At 36.9% G+C, this 16,933-nt stretch overlaps 1 protein-coding gene across 2 annotated transcripts in view; it reads left to right on the top strand.

Moving 5' to 3' along the window:
* LOC139116991 (cold shock domain-containing protein E1-like) overlaps positions 1-16,933 on the top strand; it is a 39,480-nt gene that overhangs the window by 364 nt on the left and 22,183 nt on the right. Inside the window, exons 1-9 of one of the 2 annotated variants that reach the window (XM_070679783.1) lie at positions 232-317; positions 6,462-6,788; positions 9,719-9,804; positions 10,441-10,480; positions 11,513-11,609; positions 12,402-12,562; positions 13,413-13,469; positions 13,881-13,984; positions 16,760-16,886. In XM_070679783.1, coding sequence (XP_070535884.1) covers positions 6,768-6,788; positions 9,719-9,804; positions 10,441-10,480; positions 11,513-11,609; positions 12,402-12,562; positions 13,413-13,469; positions 13,881-13,984; positions 16,760-16,886 — 693 coding nt within the window. In that variant the 5' untranslated portion in view covers positions 232-317; positions 6,462-6,767. Of the gene's footprint in view, positions 1-231; positions 318-6,461; positions 6,789-9,718; positions 9,805-10,440; positions 10,481-11,512; positions 11,610-12,401; positions 12,563-13,412; positions 13,470-13,880; positions 13,985-16,759; positions 16,887-16,933 lie in introns of those variants that run through there. The other variant, XM_070679782.1, reaches the window with a different exon arrangement.

Raw genomic sequence — 16,933 nt, 5'->3', positions numbered from 1 at the left:
ACTTATTCCTCCTTGGTCATTATGTGAAATGTCTGTAAGCAGTAAACTTAATAAGTTTTGAGCGAGTAAGCGTGAAAACGTTTGTGCTCTGACGTTTTCCTCGACGTAAACAACTAGTTTCTATTGTCGCGAGTAGCTGGTTGGGTAGATGACCGATATAGTACACTGTAATTGCGCAAAATCCTTACTCTGGGAAACTTGATACACCAACGACGCATTGACATTTAATGATGCTCTGCGACGATGTGATTAAGTCGCCCAGCCGCATGGACAAAGAAAGCGGGATTCGTCGACAGAGTCAAGGAATGTTTCGTTCAGTCAAAGTACCTCTGCTTCCAAAGGAAATTACGCCCACGGTATTTATCTACTACAAAGGAAATCTTTGTTTATTTTCTGTAGAACACGACTTCGGTTTTTGACTTTTTTCCACGTGTGTGTCTTCGTGAAGTCGAATCACTGCGCTATTTAAACTGCGCAGATCACAATGAACTCAGATTAAGTCACAGATATTTGCTGAATCAGTGGTTAACGTGACAGTGATTATTCTAGTTTGATAATGATATGATATCAGGATAATGTCAATTTTAAGAGCAAAAGTTAAAATATAATAAGTGGTTAACTTTAATGTCCATAATTAAAACTTGGTGTGAAAATATCGTTGGGCATTTATTTGTGGGTGGAATCTCAAATACATATGTTAAATAATTCTGTACAGTATAGGAACAGCAAGTTTGATCATTAATCAATCCTGGAAGGTCAGTGACGTGGGCATCATCATGTGAGGAGAAATGTGATATCAAAACCGCTGCATTGATGTTTATGCTTGCAAATTAGCTAGTAGTTTCCTACATCATCACATAAAAATTTGAATTCCTACAGCGTGATAAATACCCACTTGAAGGCAACACCGCTCATGGTGTTGTAATGAGGTGTCCTTGAGTTGAAACTTCAGCGAGAGTGCTGAAAGGTTTTTGTCATGTTATTTTTAAGAAGGAGATTTTTCATGTTGACAAATCATGATAGGTCAGTCACCTTTCAGTGCGGTTGTACCGATAACATAGTGTGCACACAAAACGTCACATGAATGAGATCAAGGACAGAACACAAATCAAGTACATACAGCCAAGTGAATCAGCTTGGCAAATATGGATATGGTATCTGCACAAAGTTGTTCACATTGAAATTTCCCAGCAAAAAGAAGTTGTCAAAGTACAAATACTTTACCCAATTCTAGATTGTTTGTTGTTGGTCAAGCTACATGTAAGCTATCAGACCACATGTTTAACGCAGTTTGGGGTTTCCACTTTCCAGACAGGTAAATAACACCCTTTCTAGTACTTATATTTTTAAGATTTTCTTATAACAGTTTTAAAATATCATGAAGTTATTTCTGTCAGTTCATGGGTCAATATTTCACCCAAGTATGAAGTTTGCATACTCAAAATTTGAAGTCATTAGCTTACAATTTCAAGCATATGAAAAATCGAGACATTCAAAATGCGTTTTTTTCATGTTTCTGAATATTCTCAGTAAAGTAATAAACTCTGCAAGCTTGAACTGTAGATAGCATGATAGGTACTTACAGTGGTTTGCGATGACACATTGGCATTGTACAAATGAGACATATTGTCTAAATCGAGGTGTTGCCAACACTGCCAGGTGTAATTATTAGCTGAGCAGCAATTCCAGTGGACCACAAAGAAATCAACTTGCCAAAGTTGAAACATTGTCTTGCAGGAGGTCAGACGTAGTCAAAACAAAAACACTTGAAAGCAAGTGATATGACTTGAACAGTGCGTGGACATATGTGGTGATGTTGTTTGACTACCACTATAGGGAAAAAGTGCGTGACTAGAGCGAGAAACTGACGCTTTCTCGCAATCGGTGAGAATCTTTTCTTATTCTCACCGCTGTCGGTGAGAAAATTTTAATCTCCACTGGAGATTGGTGAGAAATGCACTCCTTGGCGAGAATCAAGTGTGAGAACAAATTCTCACCGGTGAGAATGGAAATTCTCACTAAGTACAGCGAGAATTGAAATTCACTGGCGAGAATCATCAAGACTCGCCTTTCGGAGTCTTTATGATTCTCGCCAATGAACGGCGAGTCTTGATGATTCTCGCCAGTGAATTTCAATTCTCGCTGTACTAAGTGAGAATTTCCATTCTCAGCGGTGAGAATTTGTTCTCACACACTTGATTCTCGCCAAGGAGTGCATTTCTCACCAATCTCCAGTGGAGATTAAAATTTTCTCACCGACAGCGGTGAGAATAAGAAAAGATTCTCACCGATTGCGAGAAGGCGTCAGTTTCTCGCTCTAGTCACGCACTTTTTCCCTATAGTGTACTATGTCTGACCTCCTGCTAGACAATGTTTCAACTTTTGCGGAATTGATTCCTTTATGATCGACTCATGTCACTGCTTAGTTTATAATTGCATATGACAGTGTTGGCACCTCGATTTAGACAATATGTCTGGTTTGTCTGATGCCAATGCGTCAACACAAACCACTGTATTGGTTCAATTGTGTCCACTGCATCAAAGTGTAAAGTTACAAGTGTGGTATTTGCAATTCATACTACTACTGCAATATAGACAAATATCTATTTTGTTGTTTCCCTCTATGTCAACCCAACCAAATGTTGATGAAATTTTAGTTTAATGTATTTTGATTCAATCACTAGAGACTGTAATAGTATCATGGGCATCATGGGCCAGTGGCTAGAGCAGTGGACTCACGATCACAGGATGGTGAGTTCGAGCCCCGGCATGGCCATGGTGTTGTGTCCTTGAGCAAGGCACTTTATTCCTCATTGCTCCTCCCCACCCAGGAGTGATGGGTACCTGGTAGGACAGTGGTTGTAATGTGTGTGTTTAGCTCTGCTGCGCTTATTGGCTGCACCTGTGAGCTGTAGTTTGCTCCCCAGGGAGTTGAGTGGTATCATATTAGGTCCAGTGACCAGGGGTAATAATAATTGTAAAGCGCCTTGAGCACATGTACTTGTGGATATGTGCGCTATATAAGAACCCAATATTATAATTATTATTATTAATCTGATCAATTTACTTAAATTAAATTTAATAAAATTGAAGTAATTAAATCATTTCAAGTCTCTACAAAGAGATACACATATTACGTATCTGTATGGACAAATATTTTGAAGAAACAACTCTTTCATGCAGATTACCCTCTGCCTAAATAAAAAGTTTATCCAAGACATTCTGTAAAAAAAATATTATACTTTAAATGGTGCAAACAAATTGCCCATTTGCAAGCTAACAGTGCGTAGGGAAAACCTCTGAAGAGTATATTGAGTACAAAATGTGCATGATGTTGAAACTTTTTATCACTGATATGTTTGTGAATTTATGTGTCATACATAATTCTCAAAATTCTCTTACAGGTTTGTGATGCTTGTAAGGTTTCAGAAGGCATTATGCCTTTTATGTTACAATGACATGGTGAATAATACTGAGTTGTTAGCACTACTCGAGTTGTTGCTTTCTTTTGAAGGAAAACAGTCTGAAAATCATCTATCTGTTGAAAAGACATCTTTGCAAGCTTTTAGTATTGATCATACATACAAGGGGAAATTGGGGTCATAAGGTCAGACAACTTTGTGCTTGCTGTCCAAGTCATTCCGTGGGTGAATGACCTAGTTTCTGTGGATTTCCAATGTCATTTCACTCACATTTCAGAAGTGAATTTTTTTATTAGCATGGACGTTTTGAATTTTATATGGTGTTTCACAGGATTGCCAGTAGAATCTTTTGACTGGAATGTATTGTCAGTGCTTCAGAATCAGATGTTGCAATAAATTTCTTTAACCCTTTGAGAGAGCTGTAATTTTTCCAACTAAAATTTTAGTTCAACATTTTACCAAATTTTTATGAATTTTCTGTAATTTTTTTGATAATTTTGTACCAAATGGAAATCACATTTCCTTGGCTACAGTTCTTTATCAAAATTTTGACCAAAAATCTGAAAAAATTTGACCAAGATATATTCTGTAAAGGCGACAAAAATTGACTTTGGCACTCAAAGGGTTAAAATTTATATGTAAATCATTCATTACAATACTAGAACATAAGAACCATACCTATAGAATGTACTCATAATGTTTCAAATAATTATCAACGTGTTTTACTTGTTTTTTATGTACATGACATAATCTGTGACCTTTGAACGATACAAAACAAAGCATTTTATCAATTTTGAATCCTAATTTATTTAGTTTTATGACAAAACATGCACTGCATTCTTAATTAAGGACTAAAACATATCCTATTGTCTGGCTATTGTTACTAAAATTTGAGCCATAACCTTTGTAATTATAATTTTCCTCTATTTCAAATGGTGTTTTCCATGGAGTGGTTTATTTGAAACAGTTATAATAAGTCAAGCGATTGACTTGTAGTCCAGACTGAATGTATGGTCCTTGAATAGCTTTTATGTCATGACCTTCAAATTACAGTAGATAAATATTTTAAGTAAGAAAAAGTAGTACCGGATAGTCTTGAAAAGGGCAAATTAGGTCAAACTAACATATAAACTGTTTCGATCATGCCTCAGTGTTTATTCAAAGAAATGATTAAATGCCATCTTAGATAATATTAGTCTGGCAGAGACCCTGCGATTCGCGTTCTTCCCTGTTGGAACACGCGTGCCCTTCAGAGACGCGACGCGAATCCCAGGGTCTGGACGTTCTTGCAAGCGACCGGTCGGATTTCTGCCTGATCCGTGTACTTTATAGAACTCCACACATCCGTTAATCAAAACAAAAATGACAGGTAGCACAGCCAAATAAAATTAAAAATGAAAAATAAAAACATACCGCGTATATAGGTCTACCAGCTCTAGTATATATTCTCTCCGCCCAGTTAGATAGGTTTTTCTTTTGACGTCACACTACCCTTATGAATATACATTTACTTGCAAGAACCGACAGTCGCTGTGTCTGGCAGCGCGCACTCACAGCTGTGCAGCCTTTGAATGCAGGCCCATCGCGGCGCGCACAAAACAAGGCAGAGTCTAAGATAATATCATAATATATTGTTGAGAGTCTAAGATAATATCAACTGTAAACCAGTGGCAAGTTACAGCAATTGTCGGGACAATGAAGAATGACATCTTTTATTAGGTTCAGGGGCAAGTGGCTTGATTTGGTATGGTATATTAGTAATACCTCATGATATTTTGCTGCAGGGTGTCATTCGAGTGGTAGATCTACATGAACATGTACACAGAGGAGTCATTGTGCTTCTTTCTGCATACAAGTTGTTAGCTAGACAGTTGATTTGTTGAACAGGAGAGCAGGAAATTGTACGGGGGCGACAAACAATGTTGTCATCTTCAAATTAGCACAGCATGACATGGTTGTCAAGTAGTTATACATTAGAGACATTAAAGTCACAGCCCACTCATTTCCTTTTGTGGTTTGTACCCAGTAAGGAACGTTACTTCTAACTATTGTTGAAAAATAGGATGTCAAGAATAACTTGATTGTTTTAAGGTAGAATGCACCTCGGGACAGACATTCAGACTCTCAAACTTTTACAATTCTTTTCTTATTGACCTCTTGTTGAGGTTCATTTTAAAGCTCTTGGTTTAAGAAAACTTTTTACCGTCTTAGTATTTCAAAAATCGAAAATTTTATTTTTCTCCATAGAGTTTACACAGGGATGGCAGCCATTTTGAATTTCAAATGTCAGAAAATTTTGGGTAATTTGTGTCTTTAGTACAAAAATTTGCACAGTGACCCTGCGAATTTTATTCTTTTTGATTTTGAAAAATATTTGTATAAAGATTCCTTGAGGGAAGTTTGAGCAAAAGTTTAAATCTTTCACTTTTTAGGCGCATACTACCTTAACCCTTTGAGCGTCAAAGTCAATTTTTTTCACCTTTTTAAAATATACCCGAGTCAATTCTTTCAGATTTTTGCCAAAATTTTGATAAAAAACTGTAACCAATGAAATGTGATATCCATTTGGTCCAAAATTATCAAAAAAATTACAGAAAAATTCACAAAAATTCATAAAAATTGGTAAAATGTTATGGAAAAATAACAGCACTCAAAGTGTTAATTGACCCATATATTGAATTATAAAAACAGCAAACAACCCAAAATGGAAGCATCTTGAGTTGGGATATTCATAAGGTCCAATAATGTCAGTATCAGTTAAATAGCATACAGATATCTTTGTTAAGATGAATAGTATAAATAAAATTCTATGTCCTTTAAATCAACTTTATAAAGTTGTTGATATATGAAAGAGACTGATGTGGAAGTTTGAACCAAATATTTTATAATCAGGCTTTGCATGAGGTTATTTATATGCCTGTACTGTGTCTCTGTACTAGTTCATATTTGCTGTATTTTTATCCATGACAAATACATCTGGTATGTTCATTGAGTTTTCTCTCATGTTTCCCTCTTTTTTTCTTTCTTTTCCAACTCCAGTATCGCCCCTTTCTCTACAAGCTAGCCCATGAGAAGCATAGCAATTCTTGCAACTGGCCTAACACAGCACTAGTGAAAATTAGAGTCGACATTACAGTGAGAGACTTTCATAGCGGAATAAAAAAGAACCAGCTGATTGACGCCTCAGATAGTAAAAAAAGCGCTGTCGGCAAAGACAGCTTTTTGGGGGAATCAAAGAAAAGTGAATCAAAAACCAAACAAGACAGCAAGCAGCACTGTCAGGAAGATCATCAAGGAGTTGTTATTATTGTGAATTAAACAAGCAGAGGACTATAAAATCTCAGAATGGCTAGTCCTCAGTGGAAGGTAAGACTTTGTTACAAATAATACTTCTTCATTCATAAAGGTTACAGTTCACAACTACTAGTATGCTGAATTTAGTTGAGAGAACGTAAAATTTTTGATTAAATAGTCTAAAAGTCTACCCATATTGCATGCATATCTTCTGGATTTGATGTCATCTATTGAGTGCCCAGTAGAATATAATTGTTTGTTTTTAAAATAATAAGAATTACATTGACTATTGGTAACTGTTTTGAACGTGAATTTTCACCTTTCTTGAGAAGTTCAAATCAAAAAAATTACTCTTAATTAAGGTAGCAATTTTAAACTGTACTATAAACTCATATTTCCGGAGATGCCAAAGGCATAGAAAAAGGAAGAGCCGCACCAAATTGCAACTCTGTAAAGTATCAATATATCTTACATAAAATTGTACTTGAATATCTGGATAAACAATACATGCTATTTTAAGTTTTCCTGAAATGCCAAAATCTCTTAGATACCCAGAAATGTTTGAACTTAATACATTTTCATCATGTGCGGCAATACAGGTTATGATGCCATATTTTCAGTGTAAATTATCATAAACAGGAAGCCATAATACTGATTGACTGTTTCCTTGACCACCGGTCTCCATAGTGCCATGTTTCCTCCAGACATTCATCATTTTTTGCTCTATGGTGCCTGCACACTGCTGGAAATTCTGAGAACACGAACAACTGTCTATGATTGATCATAGAATTTCAAATGCCATGATTTAACCTGTTCACCCCCAATTCCCTATAAACAGGTCCAACTTTACCATAGATAACAATGGGATTGGGCCAAACCACGGTGGTGAAAGGGTTAATATGCCAAACATATGAGTTAGTACAGCTTTTGTCAAGCTGTCTACGTGTAACTTGCCCAACGCTACTTTTGTGAAGGATTTTGAATCGCTATAAATTGTACTAGATTTTGTATAGAACAGATTAGTTTGTATAATTTAATGTCCGTATGGAGTAGATTGATGGAACGTAATTAACTGCAAAGAGCGGAAATATGAAATAAGAGTTGAACTTATCAGTACTTGTCATAACGTTTCTTTGCTCAATATGACATCTATCACGGCGGCTTGCAAATCAAATTACTGTATGAAGCAATTATTCTCATTTATTGTCTTTTCTTTTATTGTGATTTTTGTCATCAGCTTTTTTCCATTTAACCCTTTGAGCGCCAAAGTCAATGTCTATCACCTTTATAAAATTTACCCCAGTCAGTTTTTTTCAGATTTTTGCCAAAATTTTGATGAAAAACCTTAGGCAATGAAATGTGATGTCTGTTTGGTCCAAAATTATCAAAAAAATTACAGAAAAATTCAAAAAATTGGTAAAATGTTGCGTTAAAACTTTGATGGGAAACATTACAGCACTCAAAGGGTTAATTTTGAACACCACAGAACAGGTCACAGAGTGCGTCATGATGGTTGCTCAGCATACAAGAGAAGTTCAATGTTATGTTTGTGTAGCTGAGCGGCAAACCTATTCCATGCTCACAGTGATTACATTGTGCACATTTGTTTTCTTTATGTTTTCATTTATCATTCATTTCTATATTTAATCATCATCTTCTTGTTAATTTTTGTTGCAATTCAGAATCCCTTTAGTGAAATGTCTACCCAGGGAAAATATGCTACAGTTTACATTACAATGTATAACAAATAAGCAACAATCATTGACGGATATGATATTATAACATTTGTAAAGCATACGTCATGAAATGGCAGGTCACACTTCTTGATGGTATTTTATTGGCATGTCTGGTCACAAGGTCACATACATGCAGTAGTAACTTTACCACGTGTCAAGGTGGCATTTCAGTCATCCTCAATAGTGTGCTTTGATTTATGGTGAACAGATTTGCTCTCAGATTGTGGCAGTTGGTTTTATTGCTGAGCTTCTGTTTCTGAAAAAGGAAGGTTGTTGACTTTAATACCAAATTTCATTTTCAGATTTTCTCATACTTTTTTTTTTGTTAAGTGTGTTATTAGCATGGCAATGAAAGCAGACACTGCTGTTAATTTGCTCTTTCACCCCATTTCAACGTTCAGAAGTCTAACTTCATTGTAGAAGGGAATATAGTTGTATCAAGTTTTGTGGTATTAACCCTTTTCCTGCCAGACAGTAATAACTGTATCACTTCCCGATCAGCCAGATCAGTAAAAAGCGGTATTGAGCCAAAACATGACGTATTTTCACCCACTTGGCTTGGTATGTTATAGCATCTTTGTCCACAAAAAATCAACTTTACAGTATTATGTTTTCAACAGCCTTCAAATGTACAGTATAATGTTAAAATACATCATATGGAATACGTTGTGTTTCATTAATTTTAACCATTTTGACCTGGTGGTGAAATATGGACTTGGCAGGAAAAGGGTTAAAGGGTTAATATTAATAGTCAATGTGGGTGCACAGTGATGAACTGGTCTTATTACAACGTTTCATCCAAATTTACTTTGCGAAGGTCAGACTGTACTATACCCTTCTACAGGGCCTTTAACCCTTTGGGCGCCAAAGTCAATTTTTGTCACCCTTATAAAATAAAACTCAGTCAATTTTTGTCAGATTTTTGCCAAAATTTTGATAAAAAACTGTGGCTGATGATATATTGTATACATTTGATCCAAAGTTATCAGAAAAATTACAGAAAAGTTCATAAAAATTGGTAAAATGTTGCATTAAAATTTTGGTGGGAAAAAATACAGCATTCAAAGGGTTAAGGGCTAAACCACACATAAAATGGTACCCCTTTCTACCAAATTTTAGTACAGCCATATAGATTTTTGTTGAAAAGTCAATGTCCATACATGTTAATGGGATCGAATATGGTCAAATCATATTGTCTATGTCAACAATGCTAAACTAAACATAATTAATAGATCATCAACAGTATATTTTGTTTTTTTCTTTCAGAGTTATCCCAAAGAACATCCGCCAACAAGTCGCAACAGTAAAGTTGCGTTCCAAAGATCTGTCAGTTACCCAGCTACTACCATCGGGTAAGACAGTGAATTTATATTTCAGCATGAGTGGCTAAAGTTTGAACCTTGATTGGTGTTGGGGAATCCCTCTGATGTCATAGGTTCTCAAGGGTCAAGGGTCAAAGTATCAATGAAGACCAGTATGTGTTCTATCACATGCTCTGTTTCAGTCATTTTCAGAATTTCTGGAAAATTCTGTGAAGCAGACTATATCAGTGTGTGTAGTAAATGACATTTTCCAGAGCAAGAGAGAACTTACTGGAATCAGTGTTGTGTCAATTTTGGGCACACAAAATTACAAAATTTTATCAGCACTATGCCAACACAAACTAGTTAATGGTGTCAAGACCTGTGATAATTGTGTTATGATCAGCTACTGTTCATGATTAAATAAAAGTATTGTTTTTTTCTCGACAATTTTAATTAGAGCTGTTATATATTTCCTTACCCTTGGCTTTGTTCATGTCTTTTTAGGGAGGTTGTTATCTGAGATGGACATTGAAGTTGCTTTCTTGAAAATTATTCAGGCTTTGAAACAACACATACAATAAACTTATTTGACAGAAATGTTACTGCAGTCGGGAACACAGCCAGCTACAGTATTTTTTTTCTGCGAATTGTCAAATTTTCTCTTGCTGTTTATCTTCTCAACAGGGTAAATTCAAGGGAAACAGGCGTTGTTGAAAAGTTACTGGTAAGTGTGATACACTTTACAGTTTTATTGATGAATTGTCTCTGCAGTGTTTTTACATCACAAATCTTTCTTGCAAAGTCATTTTCAAGGGAATACCTGTTCATCCAAATCCCTGAACACGGATCCATACTTCTATCTGATGCTCCGTTTCCTACATGATTGAATTCATTTATGCAAAGTATTAACCTTTTGAGCACCAAAGTCAATTTTTGTCGCCTTTATAAAATGTACACAAGTCAATTTTTTTCAGATCTTTGCCAAAAAATTTTCACGAAAAAATGTAGCCAATGATATGTGATGTCCCATTGGTCCAAAAGTATCAAAAAAAATTGCAGAAAAATTCATAAAATTTGGTAAAATGTTGCACTAAAATTTTGGTTGGAATAATTACAGCACACAAAGGGTTAATGAGCGTTGTTAGAATAATATGCAAATCAACCAATCATTAGTGGTTATTATCGGAGAATATTTATTGGCCTAGAATTGTGCATTATGTACCACACTCACCATCGACAAAAATAGGTTTTGGTGAAACCCATCTGAAAGGATCATTGAAACAGTCAAAGTTCAGCCCTCAATAGTATGTGCATCAGAAATGTAATAAAACAATTGCCCAATTCATTTTTAACCCCCCACAAACATCTTTGGGCATAACATATACAAATCATATTGAAACCTCATGTACACTACAAAACTAAAGTAAATTGAGTGTCGTTTGACAGGTTTTATTAAACCATAAATCATTTAGCCCACAATGCAGTAAAATGACTTTTATAGATGGTATGTATTATGAGTAATTTCATTATCACATTATACTTCTGCATTGGGTTGAAACCCCCCCCCCCCCACCCCATGCCCCTTTCAGCAAGAGAAATTATTAAGAATGAGGAAAAAAAATTAGAATCAGTGTATGGCAGATTCAATTATTTGTTCAGGAAAGCATGAAGTGAAACCTATATGGTACTCTTTCTTAGAATGTTTTGATGGGAATTTGAGTCTTACTTCAAAATTATATTTTGACACATCTTCCAGCACTCCTATGGATTTATCCAGTGTGCAGAGAGGGAAGATCGCCTGTTTTTCCATTACAGCCAATACGATGGCAACATTGAAAACATGAAAATAGGAGGTAAGTTTGTACAAATATCTTTGAAATACGTCTGTGCTGTCATCAAACCTTCATAGCTTTCATGAGGGTGTTACCAGCATTTAGCTTAAATTGAAGAGTGTTTGACTTCCATGTGTCTGTAGCATAGTTGATAGCAACCACCAAAAAACTGATATTTATTTTTGATAGAGAAATTCTAAATTTGGGAATAGAGTTTTAGAAACCAACTGGGATAAACAGAAATGACATTTAAGAGGATATTTGTGCAGACGTTGACACCTTGATAAAGATAAAAACAATAGTCAATAAAATGCAACTAATACATTTTATACGGATTTTACGCGGCACATGTAAAAATATCTGACACACAATAATCAAGTCATGATTCAGCATAATCTGCCCTTTTTGTGAGCACTGATCGTAAGCATTTAAATATCTCGGCAAGAATGAAAAATGCTTGAAGCAAACGGTGTTTGGCATTTATAACCAGTAACCTAGGGAGTTGTTAAGGTTAGGGGTAAAGTACATAACCAGATGTCCCCCTAGGAAACCCTTCAGTTTGTATCCCAATGTTTGTGTCCACTAACCTTCACTTATGCTAAATAACTCCAACATCTGTAGTTTCAATGATAGGATTTCAAGCAAATTTTCACATGGACATTGGTATTATTTGGCAATATTACAAGTACTTGGTTTGAAATGATTAACCAGTAGAGAAAATGTGGTACAAATGAGTCTGATGTGAGCAAATATTGGGAAATCAGTAACATCGATATGTGTGAAATATATTAAAATATATATAAACTGTTACAGATGAAGTGGAATTTGAGTCCACTTTAGATCGACGTACTGGTAAACCAATAGCTTGTCATATTGTGAAGCTGCGTCCCGGAACAGTGGCTGGTGAACTTCTGAGTGAGCAGAGAGTTATAGGAACTGTACTCAGTGAGGCTAAGGCCTCCAAGAAAAGAAATGTAAGTAAAGAAATTGTGCCTGCAAAACGTAATCAACTTCTGAATGACATCCATACAGCACCCAGTGTGGATATGCTGAAATGCAGCCTAAAAAACTCATCTTTGTCAATGTGCATTCTTGTGAACTGTGCACATCATTGAGCATCCTTGTGATGGATGTGAGGCGCTATATAAACAATTAAACTATAAACTATTACAGAAATGCCTCCTGTAATGAAAGCTTTAGGTTTTCTGAGTTTTGACATTTCTCCTCATCCAAGGGGTTATTAACATGAATCGTCATTGTGTGCTTACATGACTTGTTTGCCATGAGGGGGCAAAGGGTGTAGAATGAAAGGAGCAGACTGCATTTTGCCGGTTATTGAATCACTCTTTTTAGAGAGTGGGGATTTAGCCGAGCGGTTCTGTCTGTTGCCTCTCTGCTAGGTGACTGATGCCGTATGTTGTGAATTGGAACCCGACTGAAAACTAGCCGTATTATCACAAGTATTGATAACCAGAGGAGTCAAAGAATAGTATACATAGCTTAAGGCCTTGAAGGAAAACACTCTACTTTGCATCCAAAGTGTTTTTTCCCAAAAAGTATCACTTGTACTTGTAAAGAATTTCATTCAAGTTTAATCTTACAGTCTCATCTTTAGTTTCCATTGTTCATATGAAAATATCTACCATACACCCTCACTATGTGCTGGGAATCATTCAAGCTGAAGCAGCAAGCTGTCTAATTCACCCGTAATAGAACATAATGGAAGTTGTATTGAATGCAAAACTTTTACCCACTTCTGATGGTGTTATTGAAACCCTGCTGCAACCTCTGACCTCGGTGTTTTTGTGTGTATTGTACTTACAGTCTGGAGGAAGTCCTGCATCAGTTGATCTGGGCAAGGTGTCGTATGAAATGAATGGGGTGAGTGTGATTTGGCCTGATAAATACCCATCTCTCTTTAGTACACCCACCACAGTTCAGCTTCAACCCACTATACTCAACATGTTTCTCACAGGTTCAGGCACTGTAACAGACTCATTGCGTGACTCTTTTTGTCAAGTAGGTGACTATTCGTCTTGTTTTGGGGGGAAAAAGTCTGTGGTGCTCCATACCACTCCGCCGATATACTATTCACAGCTTCCAAGTACTGTAACAGACACAGTATGTGCCTGCTCTGTTGTGGTATGAGCATCATTACCCGTCAGGATTGTTTCCATGAATTTGAAAATTATTAACTATGAATTCTTATATTATTTGCTATGTCTATTCATGGACAAGTATTTAAAAATGTCAGATTTGAATAGGAAAATTTTCAATTCACTTTCCATCCAGGAATGTTTCTTTCTGTCCTTTGGACTGGACGACATTGAAGATAGTGAGCCAATGGATCTGAAGAAAGGAGACAAGGTCTCTTTCTATGTTGCAACTGATAAAAGGTAAGTGTAACTCTAGTATCATTTATTTGATTGTGTGCTTTCAATTTTTTTTCTGACAAATCTACTTTCCAATGTCCAGTGCAAAGTGAAGAAAGAAATGCGGGGGTGTATCTTTGATGCTTCAGGAGAGGAAAATAATGCTGATAGTGTAATTGTGAAATGAAATCTTATGGATTGCATAGTAACCCTTTGAGCGCTATAATTTTCTCCCGCCAAAATTTAAGTGCAAAATTTTACTAATTTTTATGAATTTGTCTGAAATTTTTTGATAATTTTGGAACAAATGGACATCACATTTCATTGGTTACAGTTTTTGCTCAAAATTTTGGTAAAAATCTGAGAGAAATTGACTGGGGTTTATTTTGTAAAGGGGACAAAAATAGACTTTGGCGCTCAAAGGGTTAAATATCATGAGATTTGAAGAAGGTGTTAGGTGCAATTTCGTGACACCTTTTGAAAGGTTTCAATTTAATTCAACCAGCAGGGTGTGAATTTTAGTTCCCTTGTGAGATAAAAAGGTTATAGTTGATTTGATGACCCATTCTATCATGCAATGTACTGTCTGAATATGGCATGTTTTTTCAGAATTTTAAAGTAACAGTTACTGGTATCAGTTGTTCTGAACTTGAATCTGTAACATTTTTGCAGATGTCAGGGCAGAAAAAAAGGCATTCAACAGAATTCAACATGGAAAAATAGGATTAAATTTCGTGTAGTATGCGCCTCAAAAGTTAAGACTTAAACATCTACTCAAACTTTCCTCAATGAAACTGAACCATTCACTCACCAAATCCAGAATAAAAATCAGGGGTCACTGTGCAAAGTTTGTACTGGAGAAACAAATTTCCTTACATTTACCGATCTTTGAAATTCAAAATGGCCACCATCCCTGTGTTAACTATATGCAGAAAAATAACATTTTCGATTTTCTAAAAACTGAGACTGTCAAATTCTTCTTACTCCAAGAGCTAAATATAACATTTTGATTTCGAAAAACTGAGACTGAAATTTTTCTTACTCCAAAAGCTGAAAAATAACATTTTCGATTTTCTAAAAACTGAGACTGTCAAATTCTTCTTACTCCAAGAGCTTTACAATGAGCCCCAAGAAATGATAGATCAGAAAAAAATTGTAAAAATTTGACAGTCCAAGTATCTGTCCCAGAGGCACACTCAATCTATAATACTGTGCAGTAAAGGTCCTTGGCACTAGGCTTTGGCAACAACAAAGAGTAGAGTCATTGTTAATGTTGCACAAAGGCCTTTCAAAATCAATGTGCCATTCACTCAATGTTATGTTAATTCCAGGAAGTACTTCTCAAGTTACATTAAAGTTGACAGGGAATGCTATAGACTCTCGCCAGTCGCTTGTACCGCTTGGTCTCGCGTATTGGCGTAGCTTCTGGTATTTGCTGGTACAAGCGACTGTTACGCCTCACGCAATCCCCCTTGCTATTACATATTCATGAGGTATCGCATCATAGTAATGGGTGGGGTAATTATACCATATTTGGATAGTGGAAGGTCATCCTTCGGTCATACATTCATGTGGAGTATAGTATATTAGCAGGTTTCCAGTTTCTGCCGTGATCGTAAAAGACTAGAACTTACTGAATAGAATGAATCAATTTTCAAACTTTTAAAACCGATTTTTAGCATCGTATTTGTAGTCAAAACAATTGGGGTTCGGCCGTCCCTGGACTCTGTCTAAGCATGGTCTAAGTGTTGTCAGGCCGCGGCCGTCGACCGTGCTAAGCCAAAGGGGTAATGTAAAGTGCTGTGAGCACAGGGACACTGCCGTTGTTTGAAACGTCTTGTCGCGATCGTCGCCGCGTTGCTCGTGTATTGCTCTTGCCCGTCATATACATGTATCCAGGGATACTCTGTGTCTGAAAACCTAACCCAACAAGTTTCTATGTCAGTAAAACAACTTTTTGATTCCATGATCCCAACTAGCTGGGCCCTTCCTTTACCATAGCCGCGCTGTGTTTTCATGTCAACAGTCATTGTCTGGGAAGCACGTACAATCAAGGAATAGCGCTACCCCTTTCGGTGTCACTCGTTGTGACGTCACCGTCGCCTTTTTCATACGGTTCTGTGAGGGCGCATACAAGGTATAACAGTCCTCGTGCCTTCGGCACTCGATCTCGCGCCTTCGGCACTTCGGCCTCGCGCCTTCGGCGCTCGATCGCCTACGTTGGATTGCTACCGCACTTTAATAAAGTGAATCCGGTCAAAGAAGGCACGAGGGACTGTCGACAGTCTAGGAATGCTACTGTTCTAGAACAGATGTACATCTCTGTAGTCAGGGATATCTCAAGGGCATTGAACTCTGTCATAGCTGACCCTGTGACTATATTACTGTTTTCAATGTGTGTAGTTGGATACATCAACTGATAATTTACAGGGGCAGGGTATATCAACTGTTCTGCAGACATTTTCATCAATTTAGAAGTTTGGTCGTACCAATGTAATAAATTATCACAATATACATGCTTTATTATTTCCTAACCCCCCCCCCCCCCCCCCCCCCCCCCCCCCCCCCCCCCCCCCCCCCCCCCCCCCCCCCCCCCCCCCCCCCCCCCCCCCCCCCCACCCCCCTTCCCCAGGAGGGTATACTCTCAATGCAAAAATTGAGCCCTTCTGCATGTAATTATCATTGTCTCCAGTTACAAGTCATTCCCAAATAATTCTAGCCCTTATTTTCCCAGTGCAAATGAAATATATTGTTTTCTAGATTTCCTTTTCATGTTTTCCTTGCTCTTTTGCCTCGCAGGAATGGTAACATCAGGGCTGCCAAAATTGTCCTGGAAGAGCCGGTACCTCTGGAAAAATGCCAGGGAGTTGTATGCTCAATGAAGGAATCATTTGGATTCATTGAAAGAGGTGACTTAGTCAAGGAGGTAGGTTATCCTGGATGGGTGATGTAACAGCAGAGCTTTGCTACAGT

Source organism: Ptychodera flava, chromosome 18 (genome assembly GCF_041260155.1).
Source record: "Ptychodera flava strain L36383 chromosome 18, AS_Pfla_20210202, whole genome shotgun sequence".
Lineage (NCBI taxonomy): Eukaryota > Metazoa > Hemichordata > Enteropneusta > Ptychoderidae > Ptychodera > Ptychodera flava.
The sequence above is the reverse complement of the archived record's forward strand: the minus strand, read 5'-3'. Positions and strand labels throughout refer to the sequence as shown.